At 38.7% G+C, this 21,033-nt stretch overlaps 1 protein-coding gene across 2 annotated transcripts in view; it reads right to left on the bottom strand.

Annotated features, from left to right (window-relative positions):
- The window catches only part of HS2ST1 (heparan sulfate 2-O-sulfotransferase 1), a 205,622-nt gene that overhangs the window by 13,334 nt on the left and 171,255 nt on the right, over positions 1–21,033 (bottom strand). For both annotated transcript variants that reach the window (XM_066376723.1, XM_066376724.1), the window contains exon 3: positions 11,022–11,107. In XM_066376723.1, coding sequence (XP_066232820.1) covers positions 11,022–11,107 — 86 coding nt within the window. The remainder of the gene's footprint in view (positions 1–11,021; positions 11,108–21,033) is intronic.

Here is a 21,033-nt window from a genome sequence, read left to right as displayed (position 1 = left end):
CTCAATTGTCCCAGTCTTGAAACCTTAGTGTTATCTTGACTCTTCACTTTCCTTTATTCTTCATTTAGTACAGTTACCAAGTCCTTTGATCTTTTTTTTTTTCTTTTAGGTTTTCTCAAAGATTTGGCCTTTCTTTGTCGATGATTCCTTTCCCTTTCCCTGTTCTCTCCCCAGGTCACTTGCTTAGATTACTGAAATAACCTAGCTGGTTTTCTTCCATCCAGTCTCTCTCCCTTTCAATCTTCTTTCCATATCAATGCTCAACTGATATTCCTAAAACACCACTTGTTGGGTCACTCTTCTTAGAAACCTGGAAAACCGCTACGGTTTATGTTGACATCAAACCCAAACTCCTTTGCCTGGCTGTTAATAGCTATTTACCTCATGTATTTGGTACCACCTTACTGATCCAAGTTTATTTTCAGATAAGAGACCATCAATCTGTTTAGTTAGGCCCACCTCTTCTACCCCCTTCCTATTACCATCTCATTATATGTATGTCTTCTTACATGCCTTTGCTCATTGCCTTTCTTAACTAGAATGCCATCCTTATTTCTCTGTTATATTATTTCACTCAAAAAATGCTTTTCTGTTTACCTAATATATGCCATGCAATGTTCTAATAGTAGGAATAGAGCAGTAAAAAAAAAAAAAAAAATTCCTTGTCCTCTGGAGCTAACGTTCTGCTTGAGGGAGACAGAATATAAACAAGTAAGGAAATTATGTCAGATGGCAAAAAGTAAAAAGGAGGAAAATAATGCAATGAAAGGGAACAGGGACTGCCAGGAGAGGGGGGGAGAGGACAGGATGGGTTTCTTCAGGAAGCCATCACTGGCGTTATGTGACCAGAAGGAAGCCGTGTAGATATCTGGAGGAAAATGTTCAGGAAGATCAGACTTTCAAGTACAAAGGCCCTGAAGCAGCTAAAGTGCCAGGCTTTTTAAAGGAGTAGCAAGGGGGTCAATCTGGGTGCAGCAGAATCAGAAAGGAGATATGAACAGAACACGAGAATAGCAAATGGGGCAGGGCAGAGAAGAGCAGACCACGTGGGTCTTGTAGGTCACTCTAAGAATCAGGAGGGACACCTGATTGAGTCAGCAGAGTGTCATCATATGGGGCCTATTGTAAAGCATAATGCCTGTAGTTAATAATATTGTACAGTATACTGGCAAGTTGCTATGAGAGTCAATTTTAAATGTTCTCATAACAACAAAAAGGTAACCATGTGAGGTGAAGGATGCCTTAACTAACTTTATTGTGGCAAACATTTCACAATATATATATCTATCAAATCATTACAGTGTACACCTTAAATTTAAACCACGTTATATGACAATTGAATCTCAATAAAGCTGGCAGGGGGAGGCCATTGCCTGCTGTTTTGGAAGAAATGTAGAGGGGACAATAAAGAACTCTCGTGAAGTCTAGAGGCTTTCCTGATGACGCCAGCATCCAGTGCCACCTGCTACCAGGCAATTTCACTCTCAGCTTGTCCTGTTTCTCTTCTAAGTCTTTTCTCCCCAACTTCATTATAAGACATTTGAGAGTAGGCACAGTACTTTATACTTCTTTTATATATTTCAGAGCCTAGTACATTTAATGCAGGGGGTCCTTGAGTTATGACCCAGTTCCGTTCCTACAACAGTGATATAACCCAAATTTTGGTATAAGTCAAAATACCCTAGCCCAAGTCACTTACCTATCCTAACACAGTTGTAAAATCATAATCTAGAACATAAAGACACAACTAAGCCACAGTATTCTTTCATCGCGCAACCCAACTGGTTTGCCCACATAGTCTGTAAGTGTGATGCTAATGGCGTAAGCCAAAACACTCACATCTCAGTTTTTTAAAGCTTTTATGGGAGTGAGCATTATACACTCAAAATTTCATATGTCGAGACTGTCATAACCCAAGGACCCCCTCTACTTACCTACTGATTAGTACTATTTTGAAAAATTTGAAATATTAGCAGTCTCTTAAAATAAGGAACACAATGAGATATGATAAAATTAAGCCTAAATTATAGGGCTCTAAATAAGACAGAGTGAAAATTGCTTCTTCTTTTAACTACTCTTGATATTCTCACTCATCTCTCCACAGAAACTCTTAGTTCATCCAAGAGCTTATAATTTAAATTGTATGTTTGTTTGTTTGTTTGTTTGTTTTTCATTTTTCTGAAGCTGGAAACGGGGAGAGACAGTCAGACTCCCGCATGCGCCCGACCGGGATCCACCCGGCACGCCCACCATGGGGTGACGCTCTACCCACCAGGGGGCGATAATCTGCCCATCCTGGGCGTCGCCATGTTGCGATCAGAGCCACTCTAGCGCCTGAGGCAGAGGCCACAGAGCCATCCCCAGCGCCCGGGCCATCTTTGCTCCAATGGAGCCTTGGCTGCGGGAGGGGAAGAGAGAGACAGAGAGGAAAGCGCGGCGGAGGGGTGGAGAAGCAAATGGGCGCTTCTCCTGTGTGCCCTGGCCGGGAATAGAACCGGGGTCCTCCGCATGCTAGGCCAACGCTCTACCGCTGAGCCAACCGGCCAGGGCTTAAATTGTATGTTTTATACTAAATTCTTAGCAAATGAGTAGTGAAAAGAGACCGCAGAAGAGAAAAAGCAAAGGGCCCAGATAACTTGATTATTTCAGAAAATTATTGAAAATTAACTGAACAGGAAGTTCCTAACTTACAAATAGGTTGTATTCTAAAGGACTGCTTTGTAGGTAAAAGGGGTCAGCTCTCTTAAATTTTAGTCCTTTTCACACCATTAAGTAGCTCTAAGTCAGTAAATTCTTTGTACATACAGAAATATTGAAAACTATAGAGAATCCTTTTGTAAAACATTATTATAACAGTTGTGAACTGGCTGATCAGAACTTGGTGTGCATTTTTTTTCATTGAATAATTCATAAACCTATAAAACCAATAATGCAGTACAATTTTTTCACAATATTGTAAAAGAGGAAACAGTATTTTGCAAATACAAGGCATTGTAATATAGGGTATTTAGAAGTTCTATGAGGTTACGGACTAGTGTTCAGCATGGTGCTAGAGACACACAGGTGTTGATCATTAGTAGAATTAGGCTGAACAGACTATTGTGAGTTAGCCATTTACAAGGCCTTTCTGTGGAGAATACACTTAGCACTGAGAAGAGGGTAGGGAGGCATCAGGAATACCCAGTAGCTATCTTAACTGAGAGAGTTGAGACTTTTATAATAGGACTCTACAAAAAAGGCAATGCACCAGATAATGGGGCAATTACTCCATTCTTAAAATTATGGGATTTCTTGGGAACCACCTTCAACTTCTCCATTAGCCGAGTCGTTTCCCTGTGAAGTACCTTCTCCCAGAAGACCATCTCATCTCTCACCAAGCTTCCTCCTTCCTCCTCTCTGCTAGCTCCTGACATGTGGAACCAACAGGAATTCTTACCTAGTAGCAGTGAAAAGGTAATAAAACACTTGATAAACCTCTTCTTGCTACTGAGGAAATTACTTTCTGGGGCATGGCTTTGGGTGACATTAATATGTATGATTTTAATGAGATAACATGTGTGAACTTATTTTGAAAATGGATAAAAATTATTTGTAAGTTAGGATATGGTTATATAGGCATGGAAGCAAGAGATTATAACTGAAAATAGGCATAATAAAAATAGTATCTGGGCCTTTCAGCTCAGCTGGTTGGGAAACAAGCATCTTTTTGGGTTTATACGTTTAATTCTTTTGCCAACCAGGTAGTTGTGTACAGGGGAAAAAAATATGCTCTAGGATCACAGACCCCACCTTTAAGCTTGGCCAGTCATCTAAGCGTCCCCTCAGGAGGGCTCAGGTAAAAGAGTAGAACACCCATCTTCATTCCAGGAAAATAAACTATTATTGACCTGTTAGAACATGATCTTCCTGGGAAGAGTAGAGCATATTTGGTAGGACCCTGTGATATTACATAAGGATCAAAAGGGAACAATTATAATCTGAGCAGCAGGTTGATAAGAAGACATTTAGGAACCTTGTTTTTACCATGTCGGCATGTGTGGTATGACAAAGCATGGAACACAAACTAGGCTAATTTCTTTACAACTACACTCTTATCTAGCTTGAAGGGATGCGTGAACATCAAGAATGGTTAAAAGAACAAGTACATGCTCAGAACATCTAAAAGGAACCTTGTCAACTGGCTAGACAAACCTAAATAGAAGATGACAAAGCTGTTAGAGGGCTGAATAGCCTTTGGGAAGCATTATGCTTTGAGATTTCTGTTATACACTAGATTTAATATTTCTCATTAAACAGTTATCTCACTGGGGACATGGATATCTTATACATATTTATTCTGGATTCTCTGAGCTCATAAAGGTTCACAGAAACTTCCAAATCCTTCTAGTCTAGTGGAAAGTTTCCATTGTCTTGTTTCAACAACAGTGAATGAAACCTGGCTGGTTCAGTGGATAGAACATTGTCCAGGCATGCTGCGGTCGTGGGTTTGATCCCCAGCCAGGGCATTAGGTGAAGCAATCAATGAGTGCACAACTAAATAGAACTAAGTGAAACAATGAGTTGATGCTTCTCTCTCTCTCAAATCAATGGAAAAATTAAAAAAGAAGAAAAAAGTGAATGACCTGTTGGTATATGTTGATTGCACTGATGATAATGTTGTGACTAAGTGACTTTAATGTAATTATCGCTTAAAATGGATTCCATCTATTGTGCATCTATTACAATGGCACCAATTTTTGTTTGTTTGTTTGTTTTTTGTATTTTTCCAAAGCTGGAAACAGGGAGGCAGTCAGACAGACTCCCGCATGCACCCGACAGGGATCCACCCGGCATGCCTACCAGGGGGCGATGCTCTGCCCATCTGGGGTGTCGCTCTCTTGCGGCCAGAGACATTCTAGTGCCTGAGGCATAGGCCATGGAGCCATACTCAGCGCCCGGGCCATCTTTGCTCCAATAGAGCCTTGGCTGCAGGAGGGGAAGAGAGAAACAGAGAGGAAGTAGAGGGGGAAGGGTGGAGAAGCAGATGAGCGCTTCTCCTGTGTGTCCTGGCCGGGAATCGAACCCGGGACTCCTGCATGCCAGGCCGACACTCTACCACTGAACCAACTGGCCAGGGCCAGAATGGCACCAATTTTTAAAAAAGAAAAAAACAGGCCTAACAATACCACATGCTGGCAAGGATGCACAGCAACTGGAACTCTCTCTCATACACTGTTGATGAAACTGCAAAAAACTACAGCCACTTGGGAAAATAGTTTGGCATTATCTTACAGAAGTACCATATATTCCAGCAATCCCACTCCTAGGTTTTACCAAAGAGAGATTAGAACATATATGTCTACACCAGCGGTTCTCAACCTGTGGGTCACGACCCCACCGGGGTCGCCTAAAGCCATCGGAAAATACATAATGCATATCAGGTATTTACATTCCGAATCATAACTGTAGCAAAATTACAGTTATGAAGTATCCACCAAAATTATATTTTGGTTTGGGGTCACCGCAACATGAGGAACTATATTGCGGGGCCACGGCATTAGAAAGGTTGAGAACTACTGGTCTACACAAAACCTACAAGCAAATGTTTTGCAAGTTTACTAATAATCACCAAAAACTGGAAATAACCCAAGTAGCCAGAAACTACTGAATGGTAGAAATTGTGGTGCAGCCATACAATGGAATACTACCTGGTAACAAACTAATGATACATGCATCAAATTAGATAAATGTCAAAAGTATTATGCAGGTGAAATAAGCCTGACTTAAAAGACTTGGTGACTAATTAGATATATTTAGGGGAAAAGGGCATCCAAGATGACTCTAAAGTTTCTTGCTTGGATGTCTTGGTAAATAAAACCGAGTAGCCTAACCTGTGGTGATGCAGTAGATAAAGCATAGACCAGGAATGCTGAGGTCCTTGGTTTGAGGCCTCGGACTTGCCTGGTCAAGGCACATAGGAGAAGCAACTATGAGTTGACGCTTTCCGCTCCTCCTCCCTTTCTCCTTCTCTCCTCTTCAAAAAAATCAGTAAGTAAAATCTTATGGATAAACTTCTCAAAGAGAATAATGGAGTCAAAGACGAGTCTTAAGCAATGCCTTATTAGGAGTTTGAAATAAGAAAGGCCATAGATTCAAACAAGGAGATGATGAAAACACCAGAAAAACAAAACTTTAATTCTGAAAGACAATTTTAAAAGAACAAAACACAGAGACACAGAGCTAAGTGCTTCTCATATATTATGGTATTTAATCTTCACAACCAGCCATGAAGTAGTTACAGTAATTATCCCCATTTTACAAATGGGGAAACTGAAGATCTTAGGTCATGTGGCTGAGATCATGGAGCTGGTAAAGAATTATGTGGTTTTAACTGCAGCTCTGACGTCAGAGATCGCCCCTACAGCCTACAGGATCAGTGCTGCACAAAGAACTGGCAGGACAAAGTCAGTAAAAACGCAACTCTCATATAGTGCTTGCAATGATTAAAATTATTTTTAAGGCCCTGGCCGGTTGGCTCAGCGGTAGAGCGTCGGCCTAGCGTGCGGAGGACCCGGGTTCGATTCCCGGCCAGGGCACACAGGAGAAGTGCCCATTTGCTTCTCCACCCCTCCGCCGCGCTTTCCTCTCTATCTCTTCCCCTCCCGCAGCCAAGGCTCCATTGGGGCAAAGATGGCCCAGGCGCTGGGGATGGCTCTGTGGCCTCTGCCTCAGGCGCTGGAGTGGCTCTGGTCGCAACATGGCGACGCCCAGGATGGGCAGAGCATCGCCCCCTGGTGGGCAGAGCGTTGCCCCTGGTGGGCGTGCCGGGTGGATCCCGGTCAGGCACGTGTGGGAGTCTGTCTGACTGTCTCTCCCTGTTTCCAGCTTCAGAAAAATGAAAAAAAAAAAAAAAAGAAAGAAAGAAAAAAAAAATTATTTTTAAAATGTTTCTCCAGTGTTGTGACATATTTGTTGAGAATTGCAGCAAATGGTGCAAACATCGACTGGTTCAGCAGAGAAGTAAAAGAGATAATCTCACATATAGCTCTATGCTAACAAACTCATTTTGTCACTTAATTACTCTCTAGGATATTTCAGTCCTAGGGAAGCATTTATTCACTTTAATGCTGATATATCTGCTTTTATTGATTCACCACAACTGTCTGAGAAAGACAGCAGGGGTGACATGGAGAAACCAAAAGGACAGCAATGAGACCCAAGCTCATTCCTGGGCACAACCACAAAGGTACACACCTGACCTAGCCTTGAATAACACTGACTGCTGTAGTAAAAATAATTTCCAAATGTCTTTCTAAAACAGATGCTGATATGTGACCCCCTAGGTTCCTAGATCATTAAAAAAATCTCAACAGTCTAGTCAAACCAGCAAAAACAGTTTTTGTTTAGCTGAGCATTATTCATTATAAAGAAAAATGTTACTGAAAAGGTTTTTAAAAGAGATGTTCTAATTATTTTCTTTTGTATCATTTGAAGAAAGTCAAAGTGAAGGTAACATGCTTTTGATCAATGAATAGTATAAATTTAAAAGGGAAAGTAAGCTATGTTTCACTTTTATAAAGAAACATAATGACCCAGTAATTATAGAAAAAATGAGGTTTTGGTTAACTCTTTGAGGATAAGAGCTGCAACTTATTTAACTTTATATTGCCTGCACTCTAGGACATTTGGAAAATGTCAAACCAATACAATTTTTAACTGAAAAATTTATAAACTTGTGACATTATTATATTTACATTATTTTAAAATTGTGTTGTCTATCAATTAAAAAAACAAAATAGTCATTGAACTCTAAATGGGAAAATGGAAAAGAAGAACTAGAAAAGTCTTTTAAAAAATTAAGAATCAAATTAGGACAAAAATAAATAGGAAAAGAAATACAAATACAAATATTGATCGACTTACGACCTATGCAACTTATGACCATTCGACTTTACGACCACAATCACTAGTCACGACTGCTCCGCGTCTGGCAGTGCAAGCGTTGCCCAACTGGGCGTACGACAGTGCGGACCAGCTTCTGGCAGCACTACCATCTCCGCGTGCACCATTTCAACTGCTATCCCAGACTTGGTACAGCAATTTGTGTTTTGTGTCTTGGATATTTTTCATCAAACCCCTCCCAAGATGTCTACCAAGAGGAAACTGTCTTTGCAAATATTAAACCAGTTGTACTGATAATGCAGTGTTTTACTTAAACCTGACAAATGTAAAAATAAGAAACAAAATGATGTAGAGATGATACAAATGGCATAAAATGAACAAAAAAAATGATATATAACAATAATGAAGGAATAATTATGATAAAATATGACTTAAAGATTTTTATAACATTTCACAGTACTGTACATATAGCCTACTCAACTTACGACCAAATCCTGTTATGACCAGTCTGTTGGAACCAATCATGGTTGTAAGTTGAACACTAGCTGTATGTAACAAGATGTTTTTTGTTATTATGCTAAAGTTCTGAACAAAACCAGATAAACAGAACAAAACATGGTTTGAGCAGAAATAACCTTGCAAATAAAATGTGTGTTTCTTAGCAATCTGTCTAAATGAGAAAGTACTTCTCATTTTTTCTGTCTTATTTCCTGGGTTTCTTAGCTTTATATTCTCTTTAGTGTCTCTGTTAAGGCAATTGAAAAGCTATGTGATTAAATAATTCTTTCTCCAAATTTTACAATTTTTTTCCTGAAGGCAAGTATTTTAATGGACTCCACAAAGTACTATGCCAGTTAAGAATATGTTTTGAAGGCTCTGGCCAGTTGGCTCAGCAGTAGAGCATTGTCCCGGCATGTGAAAGTCCCAGGTTCAATTCTTGGCCAGGGCACACAGGAGAAGCGCCCATCTGCTTCTCCACCCCTCCCCCTCTCCTTCTTCTCTATCTCTCTCTTCCCCTCCTGCAGCCAAGGTTCCATGGGAGCAAAGTTGGCCCAGACACTGAGGATGGTTCCATGGCCTCTGCCTCAGGCACTAGAATGGCTCCAGTTGCAACGGAGCAACGCCCCAGATGGGCAGAGCATCGCCCCTTGGTGGCCATGCTGTGTGGGGATCCCAGTCGGGCACATATGGGAGTCTGTCTTTCTGCCTCCTTGCTTCTCATTTCAGAAAAAAAAAAAAAAAAAAAAGAATATGTTTTGAAGAATAAAGTATTTTAAAAATTGGTCAGATGAAATTTCTTCTTTACTCATTTATGGTTGAGTGTGACTATCAAACTAAGTATTACTTTAAAAGATATTAATTATAGCTACAATAGTTTTTGACTACAAATATAAAAATATTCCATTTCCTCTAGTTGATTTTTTTAGGTATTTGTTTAAAATCATGTAAGAGTCTATTAAAAATTCTTACAATGCTTTTCACTTCCAATAACATGAAACTCATTATGAAAAAAATTCAAACCCTTAAAATGTTCATGTTCATATTTAATAAATGAGATTAATTTTTTAAGAAGCTTTATACTTTTTCAACTGCAAGAACTCTAGCATATACCAGAGCTTTGTCCTAAGTACAAGACTTTAGCCAAAAGCAAAAATACTCAATATATTATTTTAATAATGAAAACGACAAGTATTAGAAACCAAGCTCTGTGTGGAAAAAATAAATCACTTAGGTGAAAGGGTAACAAACATTCAATTGAAGGATAATGCAGCCCTGAGGGGAAATATGCATATGAATGAAGTTTATAGAATTGGTTTAATGCCTCTGTAAAGAAAAAATAATTAGTTTATTTTAAAGCTACCTATAAAATATTTTCAATATTGCAGTATGAATTATTTATAGAAAAACGCAAATCTAACTTTAAAGCTACCATTTTATTGAAGATCTTAAATACTTTGAGAACTAGAAATAATATATTGTTTTGTGTATGTAATACTTGGGAGATTTCTTTTTATCTACATGCTTTGCAGACAAGATCAGGCACGTTTAGGGTGGTATGGCCACAGACTACATATACTTTTCAAAGAAGCTAAGATTTATTATCAATCTGAATAATATTTCATCCAACATTTTCCTTTCAAGTTTAAGAAACTGACAGTGGATTATCAATTTAATTTTCAAATTTCACACAGAATGCTCTTTAAAGTTGACAAATGTATTACTTTGAAGTCATGACTACTAATGAGCGAACATGTCTAAGCTTAAATAATTTTTAAAAAATATTTTTAATGTTTTTGAAGTTGGTACAGAATATTATTAGGGAAAAGATTTTGATTTGGGGTTTTACTATAATGGTACTCTACGTGCTACAAAAAACATTTAAATGGATTCCCAAGCTGCCCATGTTTAGAATATTCCTTTTGACCAGTTTTCTGATTAGTACTTAATGTAGCAGAGACTCTAGGGGGAGCCACACAGTGCTTCGATGCTGTAAGTAGGCCTGTAGTTTCATAAACTTTTCTTGAGAGAATTATGACAGAAATACCCTGATCCCACTCTTCTAAAAAAATATGGAAAATGAGTGTTATTCATCTCTAGTTTCAGTTAAATAACTATAAAGGAAAATCACTACATTTTTTAAAGTCTCCTTTGATACATCACAATTTTAAATCTAAAACAAGGTAGCCCAAGGGAATGTGTATATTTTACTGTGTCTTGGCTGAGCAGCAGACAGGGTGCCAATAACTGAGTGATAGCTTCTTGGCTTTCTCAGCTTGTTGAGGACATGGTAAATCATAATCTGATTGGCCATTGGGTTAAAACATGGGGTCTTCTAAAATAGTTTTATTTGGTTGTACAAGAAACATAAATGTAATAATGACAACTTTAAAGGCTATTACTTCAATTTAATCTACCTCGATTTTCTAAAATTAGTATCAAAATTATCAATTGATGAACACTAGAGGGCAGTAAAACACTAGAAGGTATATTTAAATTACATATCTAAAAGAGGAAAAGGCAACCCAGTACATTTTTGTTTTGTTTTTTTAATCAGAATCATAAAAATTTAGTGAACTTATTCTGATTTAGGTTTCTAAAATACATAGAATTCTTTGGTGTGTCATTTAGGTATAACTTACTTTGCAAAATCCAAATAAGAAACGTGTCCATGATAAAATCCTGGTTTCATTTCTTTCCAGGAAGTAATATTCTTCACAAAGCGCACCTAAAAAAGGAGACCACACTCATTACTTAAGTACAATTTAAAGAAAATGAAAGTAATGATAGCAAAATATTTTCCATGTAGACATTTAAAATCAATCACACCGGTTTGCCAGTTACAGAGCTTAAAACACAGATTTCTAACTAAGGAAAGTATAGTGTGATCTATAACTACTAATTCATCCTAGTGAGAGCTATCACCACAATCAGAAAAGAGTAAAGGTGACCTTAAAAAGGAAAACAAGGCCCTGGCCGGTTGGCTCAGTGGTGGAGCGTCGGCCTGGCGTGCAGGAGTCCCAGGTTCGATTCCCAGCCAGGGCACACAGGAGAAGCGTCCATCTGCTTTTCCACCCCTCTGCCTCTCTTTCCTCTCTGTCTCTCTCTTCCCCTCCTGCAGCCAAGGCTCCATTGGAGCAAAGTTGGCCCAGGTACTGAGGATGGCTCCTTGGCCTCTGCCTCAGGCACTAGAATGGCCCTGGTTGCAACAGAGCAACGCCCTAGATGGGCAGAGCATCTCCCCCTGGTGGGCATGCCGGGTGGATCCTGTTCAGGCGCATGCGGGAGTCTGTCTGTCTGCCTCCCTGTTTCCAACTTCAGAAAAATACAAAAAAGAAAAAAAAAGGAAAACAAACCCTGGCTGGTTGGCTCAGCAGTAGAGCGTCGGCCGGGTGTGTAGAAGTCCCGGGTTTGATTCCCAGCCAGGGCACACAGGAGAAGCGCCCATCTGCTTTTCCACCCTTCCCCCTCTCCTTCCTCTCTGTCTCTCTCTTCCTCTCCTGCAGCCACGGCTCCATTGAAGCAAAGTTGGCCCGGGTGCTGAGGACGGCTCCATGTCCTCTGCCTCAGGCGTTAGAATGGCTCTGGCCTCAATGGAGCAACACCCCAGATGGGCAGAGCATCGCCCCCCAGTGGGCATGCTGGGTGGATCCCAGTCAGGCATATGCGGGAGTCTGTCTGACTGCCTCTCTGCTTTTAACTTTGAAAAAATACAAAAAACAAAAAAACAAAACAACATAATGCAATCATTTACAGTGCTGTCTAGTGCATATATTTGCATAAGGTGAGGGGAGGCAGGCAGCATTACAGTATAGGAATATTATATGCAAATATCATTTTTTCTCAGAGACTTGTTATTCCAAAAAATTCATTTTTATTTACAATTCAACAAATAAAAATAATCATTAAACTAAAATAATTAAAGAAAACATGGTTATCAGAAGACTTTAAAGAGTTAAGAGTAGACATCATAAAGTTTGTTGATAAAAAGATAAATAAAATTAGAGATATAGGTGAAATAAATTTTTTTAAATATCTAAATATTCCTGTTTTAACTTACTAGAATTTAAAGTATACAAAAGATTAGTTAATATGGAAGATTCTTTAAGTGCAAATATATTTTAAAAATTTTATAAACTGTTTAATATAGAACTTAATAAACCTAAGCATCACCAGCTACAAAGCAGTGATACACAATTTCTCAGAAAAATGATACATATTTTTGATAAGCAGATCTCTACATGGTGAACAGCAAGTGGTGAAAACTCTCTTCTGGAGACCAGATACAGTGTGGGGTCAAGGAGGCAGGGATGAGGGGAGGAGTGGGGGTCAGCACCCTATACTGAACTGCAAGCATCTGCAAACTATGACATCAGCCTCTAAAGCCTGGGATTGTCACCAGGAGACTTTTTGACAATTCATCAGTCTTTCATTTACAAGTTAGAACAAAGCTAATTACATGGAGAGATTCTGGCGCACTTTTCAGTAGATTAGTCAATAACAGCAATGAATGACGATGGCCGCCTCCTGGTTGAGGGCTACTGGTAGGGCAGAGTGGGAACACAGAGCAAAAGCAGCTATATGTTGGAGAATGTGAACTAGAAAAAAATAGAAGGTTCTGGAAGTAAAATTTATTTTTTTAGGGAAAGCATTAATTCACATTCTAGAGAAATAATGGAGTTTTTAGAAGGAAAGTTAAATGAACCCTATCTCATTATCATCTTCACATGCTGTAAGGCCAGTAGTCATATCTGTCATGGCCATTCACATGTAGGTTCTCATGGGATTCGGGCGGATGGTAAAGAAACAGTGGAGCCAAAAAAATGGTGGGCCATTCCTTTATTAAAGTGTTGCACCGGCCGATGAGACAGGGAAAACACTTCCCTTTCACTCAGGGCTTCCAAAGCCACTGACACATTCTCTGGTTCCACAACCAGGAGAATCTTCTCCAGTTCCTCCTAGAACCAAGGGCCCAGGAGTCTCAGTGGAGCTTGCAAAGCTCTGGTTCCCCATCTGCACACCTTCTCTTTCCCTGCCAACATGGCTTCTTCTTCGGCACTCTGCATTCTCTCTGCTCTCACTCTCACTCTGCAAACATGGCTTCTTTCTGCTTCTTCTGCTTCTTCTCTCTCTGTAAAACTTTCTGACCCGAAAACATTAGCAAAATAATGGCCCTTCCCAAGCAGGAAGGTAATTTTCAATTTCACAGATCACAAACTGGCACTGCCCAGCCCCCCATGCAACTATAAGAATGCAAACATAAAAATCATATTTTACAAACTAATTTGAGCAACACATGCACATGCACATATCCTTAAAATAAAATCTGAAAATTGAATGTAGGTAAAATTAAGTTGCATTAGAAAATATTTTAGCAGATATTTTCAATTTCCCCTACCAAAACACAGAGCCAAATAAATGTGTGATTTTAGGTTCTCACGTTCTTTCCTATGTGTTCTTCAAGCACTGAACAATGAAAATAACAAATGGCAAATGAAACAGAAAACAAAACATTAGATAACCCCAAAACTGAATCCTTAAAAAATGTTATGTGTTGAATATCAAAAGTCCTTATAACTTCCACTTAATGGTAAATTGTTTCGCATAAGCCTTTTGTTCTGTAAAAATAAGTTCAGGTATTCTGGCCAAAAATGATGGGGAAATAGGAGTCAAAGACGATAGGAATGAGAGTGGTACTTTAAGAGTACTTAACACATATTTAGCAACTCAGCTCTATTTTCTAGAAGCTGATATTTAATATGGATGTTATGGTGTAAGAGGAAAATGAAAGGAGATACTAGATGGACATCTGAGAAGATAGTGTTATATAAAGCAAATGTTAGAATAGTACAAACTTACAGCACACTGCTGTGACTCAGGCAGAAATAAGAATTAGGTATAAGCTTGAAGTATTATTCCTCTATCTTTCCTAAGAAAGGTCAAGATCAAACTAAACCCTCCTAAGAACACACTCCATTCAACCTGTCTACTTCAATGTGAAATCAGGAGCCAGGAAGTAGATAACACCTGGGCTGCTTCAGGGCTTCTCAAGCTTCAATGTGCAAATGACTTATTAAAATGCAGATTCATAGGCCTGGAGTCCAGCCAGAGAGTCTGCATTTCTAAAGAGTCTCCATGTGATGGCCAGGTTCAGGGGCCACACTGAGGCGCAAGACTTCAGCATGTGGAGGCCCAGGAGCTAACCCTTGGTTTAATTAATGTGAGGCCTGTTTTCATAGTGCTTGTAAAAGTAGGGTGAGATCTACAGAAGCTCTTTAGCAAGGATATTCTCTCATATTCACTGTTTTTATAACATGGGGAAAAGTATATACTGAAATAGAGAAAAATCTTCAAGATTATCTTATACGCTACCAGAGTATATAAAACAGTGGGGGGGGGGGGGCAGGGGCAGAATGAACCTTGACTACTTAGTCTCTTCCTTCTACCCCACACAATGATACCTGAAGTACATTAGAACTGAAGTATTCTAAGAAACACAATTTGAAAACAAATGAAATAAGAAAAAGGGTGTGTCTCTAGTTAGATTCAGGGAAGTTTAATAAAGGGAGTGAGCAGAACAAGGCATAAATCTTCCATTGCTATTATCTCAAATGCTCTTATTTAGAATCAGTATTTCAGAGGTAGAAGGGATATAGAATATCCTGTACTCTCTATTTTATACATAAAGAAACCAAAGCCCAAAACCATGTACCCCAGGTTTTGGTCCAATCATCTCACTACACCACTAGCTAATTTCCTTAACTTAATTACTGTCCAATTTATAGGAGGCATAAAAAAAACCAAAGAATTTGAAAGGAAAGAAAAGCAACCATTATTCCTATCATGAGCCTGATTTTAAAACTTGGACATTAAGAATTTCAGGATGCATCCACTAAGGCAGTGGTAGTCAACCTGGTCCCTACCGCCCACTAGTGGGTGTTCCAGCTTTCATGGTGGGCGGTAGCGGAGCAACCAAAGTATAAATAAAAAGATAGATTTAACTATAGTAAGTTGTTTTATAAAGATTTATTCTGCCAAACTTAGCGAAAATCTGACATAAAGTACTTGGTAAGTAATTACTATTATATGCTTTAACTTGCTGTAACTCTGCTTTATAAATTTTATAAAGTAAAGTTACTTCCTTACTTTATAAATCACCATTACTGTGGAACCGATGGGCGGTTAGAAAATTTTACTACCAATAGAGATACAAAAGTGGGTGGCAGTAGATATAAAAAGGTTGACTACCCCTGCACTAAGGAAATCCCTTAAATCCAATCATTAAAATTCCTTGACCTCCAGGATCTCAAAGTTCTACTGAAATCTCTCAATTGGGGAGAGGGGTTGGGGGGAAAGGAATAAGGAGGGATAAATACATGGTGATAGAAAATGACTTGACTTTGGATGATGGGCATACAACACAATCAATAGTTCAAATGCTATAGAAATGTTTACCTGAAACCTATGTACTCTTATTTATGGATGTCACCCAGTTAAATTTATTTTTCTAAATAAAATTTTAAAATAGAAAAAAAAAATCTCTTAATTGTTTATTTTCCTCATTACATTCATTATTATCTCAACTACCAAACTACCTTGTTCACTACTCTTGTATTGGTTAACCATTTTTCAACAATACCACTGTTAGTCTTGCCCTTTTTATTGTCTTGGGTAAACTCAGGGGTTGCTGAAGATTGCCAGTCAAACTAAGAGACACGGTCTAAATATCTAGGTAGGACTTTGAATTTTGTTTCTAAAATTCTGAAGTAAACTCAGGTGGGTTACTTTTAAATTCTCTATATCATTGCTAAAATATCCAAAAACACTCAGAATCTTTCTCTAATCTCCAACTAATAGAATATTGAGGACCTGATGCATAAGTATTTTTTCCCATCTCATCGACATTTAACTAAGGCAATATGTTAGTCTCATTAATAAAACTGGCTGACTTAGAAGTTGCAATAAGTCAAAAGATGCTGAGCTGAGATTCACCTTCCCTCTACAGGAAAGAAAAAAGCGCTAAGCAAACAAATGATGTCAACAAAGGTAAAGTGCCCCTTCAGACTGATCTGGAGAACAGTCTGAGCATCCTGCAGCGTCACGGACATACTACTGAAAGTGTCCCATCCTAATCTCTCCTTTAAAAGTGACTTCCAAGGACATAACCAACTAAATAACACTCTTTGGAGGACAGTATTATTAAGTTTTCTTTTGAAAGTATTAATTTAGCCACTTCTCCTTTCAGCTATGTTTAACATTCATGCTATTAGTTCTCCAGAATTCTCCCTGCCTCTCCTCTTTTCACCTTCATTTCTTCCCTCTAATCAGTCTAGCTGCAGGGTCCTGCTCCGTCACTTTCTGCCTGCTCACCTCTCCTGCACAACTTGCCTTGCCTGTCAGTATTCCTGTTGGTTGTTGGTTTGTTTCCTTTACAGCGGAGCATTCCTGCCCAAGACCTTGAGCTACAGCCCTGGCGTAGAGAGGAGTAAGAGGAAATGGAGAATCAGTGAGCGAGCTTCTACTTGGTTCATCCTATGGATTCTTACTGACTGTATTTGGCACTAATGAAAGTAGAATGATAGGCAAAAAGGAGCAGAACAAATAGTATGAAATAAAGTGACTGAAGACACTGAAAACTCTGGCTTAAGGAGAAAACTTGTCACAATAGTGACTTTATTCAAGGAGAATTTCCATTCTCTGATTGAAATAGGCTATCAAGAAGGATTTTTTAGCAGTAGTAGTTAGATATAGTAGATGAAAAGAGATGTTTTTATGTCTAGCCTAGAGCAGATCCGAAACTGTGATTTTTTTCAGATTTTATAACTGAAGCAGAGTCAGGCTAGCAAGTAATCAGAAAAGACCTTCAGGGAAAACACAAGGAATGTGGGCAGCGGTGCTGTGATTTATTTGCTAGTTGAATCAGACCTGAACCAGAGCTGCAGGAAAAAGCAAGGAAAGCACCATCTCACTAACAGTGAATCTAGACTTATTCTTAATAAAATTAATCACAACATTATGATTATCTGTGATCACAAAAGAACTTGTTTTCACTATCTAAAAGTAAGAATGCCATTCTGAACATCCTGGCGAAATTCCAACTTTGTAATTACTACCTATTAAATGAATACTGCTATTAACTTGGGTAATTACTATATACCAAACTCCTACTCATGCATATACTTAAAGATTCACTGTACAGCGTGGGTAGTTTTATGACTCTAAACTAGAGAAGTTCTCTACACAAAGAGAAAAACTGAGTAATTGTTGGATAAAAATGTAAGAAAGGCTAGCAACAATAGAATATAGTATCTTCACTAAATTTCAGAACTGTGTTATTCAAGCCATTTTTGTTGTTGTTGTTTTGGTGGGAAGGTGGTGGTGGTGGTGGGGGGAGTTGTCCCAAATCACCTGAAGTAAGGATAGATTAAATTACAATCATCACTCAGAGGGGCTCACGCTGCCACTGTTTATCATCATGGTATTATGCTCAACTAAGAATTACTTTCATAATCAAAGTTGATTCACTTTTTCGTTCATTTAACAAAGAAATTATGTAATGTCTACTATGTTGGAGGCACTCTTCTAAGCACAGGGGAGAGAGTGCTGAACAAGACAAGTTCCTGCCCTTATAACAGAGGAAAAGAGACAATAAACAAATAAGTCAGTAAGCAATAGGAAAGATACAAAAAGAAAGATTGTATATAACTTAGAAGAGGTATTTTATATACAGGTATAGATATATTTTATATACATTATATATATGATGACCAAGTAAGGCTTTTCTAGAAGAATGTCATTTAAGCTGAAATCTTAAATGAATAATGTAAAGCAAATCATGAGAAGCCAGGGAGAAGTGCATTCTAAGAAGAAATGCTAAGTACAGAAGCCTTTAAGTGGAAAAGGCTTGGAGTATTTCATGAATCAAAAAGCCAGTATGACTAGGAAATAAGAGGTTCTAGCACAGGACAAGAGCTTGACTAACAATGGCTTGTTGGTCTAGGTAGGGAATTTGGATTTTGTTGGGGAGGTAGGAATATGAATTTAAATATCAGTACCTCACCATTCTGAAGAGATTATAATATACGTTTCCATAACCCGACTGAGAATCATGTTCTAGATCTTTGATGTTCAAACTGTGGTTCACGCCCCAGAAGCATCAGTTTTGACATCAAGTGGAAGCAATTGGGGAAGGTCATACAGAAGACATGATGCTGGTTTGACCCACAAGCTGGGCAGGGGCAATTAGAAGCTCTTCACTCCTTCCCCTGTGCTTAGAATGTGTGCTCCTCGCCTTCCCTGTGTTAGAAATTGCCCAAGGGCCCTGGCTGGTTGGCTCAGTGGTAGAGCGTCGGCCTGGCGTGCAGAAGTCCCGGGTTCGATTCCCGGCCAGAGCACACAGGAGGGGCGCCCATCTGCTTCTCCACCCCTCCCCCTCTCCTTCCTCTCTGTCTCTCTCTTCCCCTCCCACAGCCGAGGCTCCATTGGAGCAAATGATGGCCCGGGCACTGAGGATGGCTCCTTGGCCTCTGCCCCAGGCGCTAGAATGGCTCGGTCGCGACAGAGCGACGCCCTGAATGGGCAGAGCATCGCCCCCTGGTGGGCGTGCCGGGTGGACCACCTCCCCGTTTCCAGCTTCAGAAAAATACAAAAAAAAAAAAAAAAGAAATTGCCCAAGGACACAGACTTGAGATAGAAACGTGGTGATGAGACTACCCGGACTCAACGTGACTAAACACAGTTAAGGCCTCTTGTCTTTCCCTACCCTCCACATATGGAGACCGGTTTCAGATGACCTTCTAAGGAGGTTTCAACCCAACAGAAAATTTTCAGAAATTCAGAATATCAGGCTGTATCTTAGTCCTTCTGAATCAGAATTTACATTTATTTTAGAAGCTGCACTTTAACTGGTGATTAATATACACATTACAGGTTGAGAAACGCATCTAAAGTGCTGTGCTGAAAAAGTGTCCTACAAAGAATGCAAATTCTACATATTTTCAAAGTCTTAAGAGAAAAGGGTTAAATATAGTCACAGATCTAAATATATGAGAGCAGAAAAGAAATAAGAAATATCATAAGCCCTGGCCGGGTAGCACAGTTGATTAGATTGTTGTCCTAATATTCAAGGTTGCAGGTTCCATCCCCAGTCAGAATCAACCAATGAATGCATAAATAAATGGAACAATAAATTAATGTTTCTCTTTCTTTCTCTCCCAGCCCTTCCCTTCCTCTCTTTCTCTAAAATCAATAAAAAAAATTTATAAAATACAGTACTACTTACTATTTGACAGTTACTTTACAGAAAAGATGTTCTCTAGTATAGAGGTATTTTCATGATAGCAGAGTAAACTTCATTTTCCAATTAGAACAGCTGACTGAGTACCAGTCTCCTGCTAATTCCTGTCTATTAACTGAGTAAAGCCCATCTCAAAACCATACCTCTCATGACTGAGTCTGCCTTAATCTCATTATTTAGTAGTCTCATGCCTTATATTAATCTTTAAATCGCAGTGTTGTAACTTTCTCTTATTTTATTCCAACTTCTTAATTTTGAAAAATTCCTTATCTACAGAAAAGTTGAAAGAAGCTATATAGCTATACCTAGATATATGCACACACACAGTTTTCAATGAACCATTTGGAAGCAAGTAGCAGGCACCTTTGATAAATAATCCAATCACAGAGCACCTATTACATTTGGTTTTCATGTCTCTTAGTCTCCTCTAGTCTAGAGAAGACTATCCCTCCCTACCTCAACCCTGATTTTTTTGGTTGTCATGATACACTTTAGAAGAGTTCACACCAGTTATTCTAGACAATGTTCTACAACACCGATTTGTCTGTTTACTCAAGATGAGGTCCAGGTTAAACATTTGGGTAAGAAACATTTTTGGTGAGACATTTTGGTGAGAATAGCATATACTGATGTTTTCTTTAAACAGTTCTCATAGTCCCTGTGTCTATGTTTTATGTTCCCAAGTAAAATATAAATAAGCTCCCTGAAAGATGTGGCCTTGCTTTTTAATTCTAGGTATTTCCCCAAGCCTTAGAAAATCTCTGTATATATTACCTATTCAATAAATGAAAACTTAAAAGTAGAGTAGGCAACTGCCTCCCCGTTTCCAACTTCAGAAAAATACACACACACACACACAAAAATCAAAGTATGTTATGTAAAATAGGGTTCAGGGAATATTTAAAAAATATTTTCAAGGCATCTAATATAACTTAGAAGTTTATATTTCAATAAAGTTTATTGGATTGAATGTGAAATAAAAATGCTATCTACTATGTCATGCAAAGGAGAGGGAAGCGGTAACTATAACATGTTTGAACAACTTCTATACAGAGCAAGAGACTAGTAAATAATTTAGATATGATAGAGAACATCTGGTATGTAAGCCATTCCTAATTAAGAGCAAATTCTCAACACCAGCTGACATTTTGAAGTATGTCAGCTCATGATTAATACTATTTCTCTACCCTCCCCACACAAATATATTTTAAGTGCTGTTCATTATGTAATCCAGTTGCTTTTAAGATAGTGTTTATGCTTCTCTTCTGCTGTTTTTATACATACACACACACACATACATATGACAAGCTATTGAAAGAAAAACAGAAGTTTTCTCTCATCCAAATGCAACTGGGACA

The sequence above is a fragment of the Saccopteryx leptura genome, chromosome 3 (genome assembly GCF_036850995.1).
Source record: "Saccopteryx leptura isolate mSacLep1 chromosome 3, mSacLep1_pri_phased_curated, whole genome shotgun sequence".
Classification (NCBI taxonomy): Eukaryota; Metazoa; Chordata; class Mammalia; order Chiroptera; family Emballonuridae; genus Saccopteryx; species Saccopteryx leptura.
This window is presented reverse-complemented; position numbering and strand designations above follow the sequence as displayed.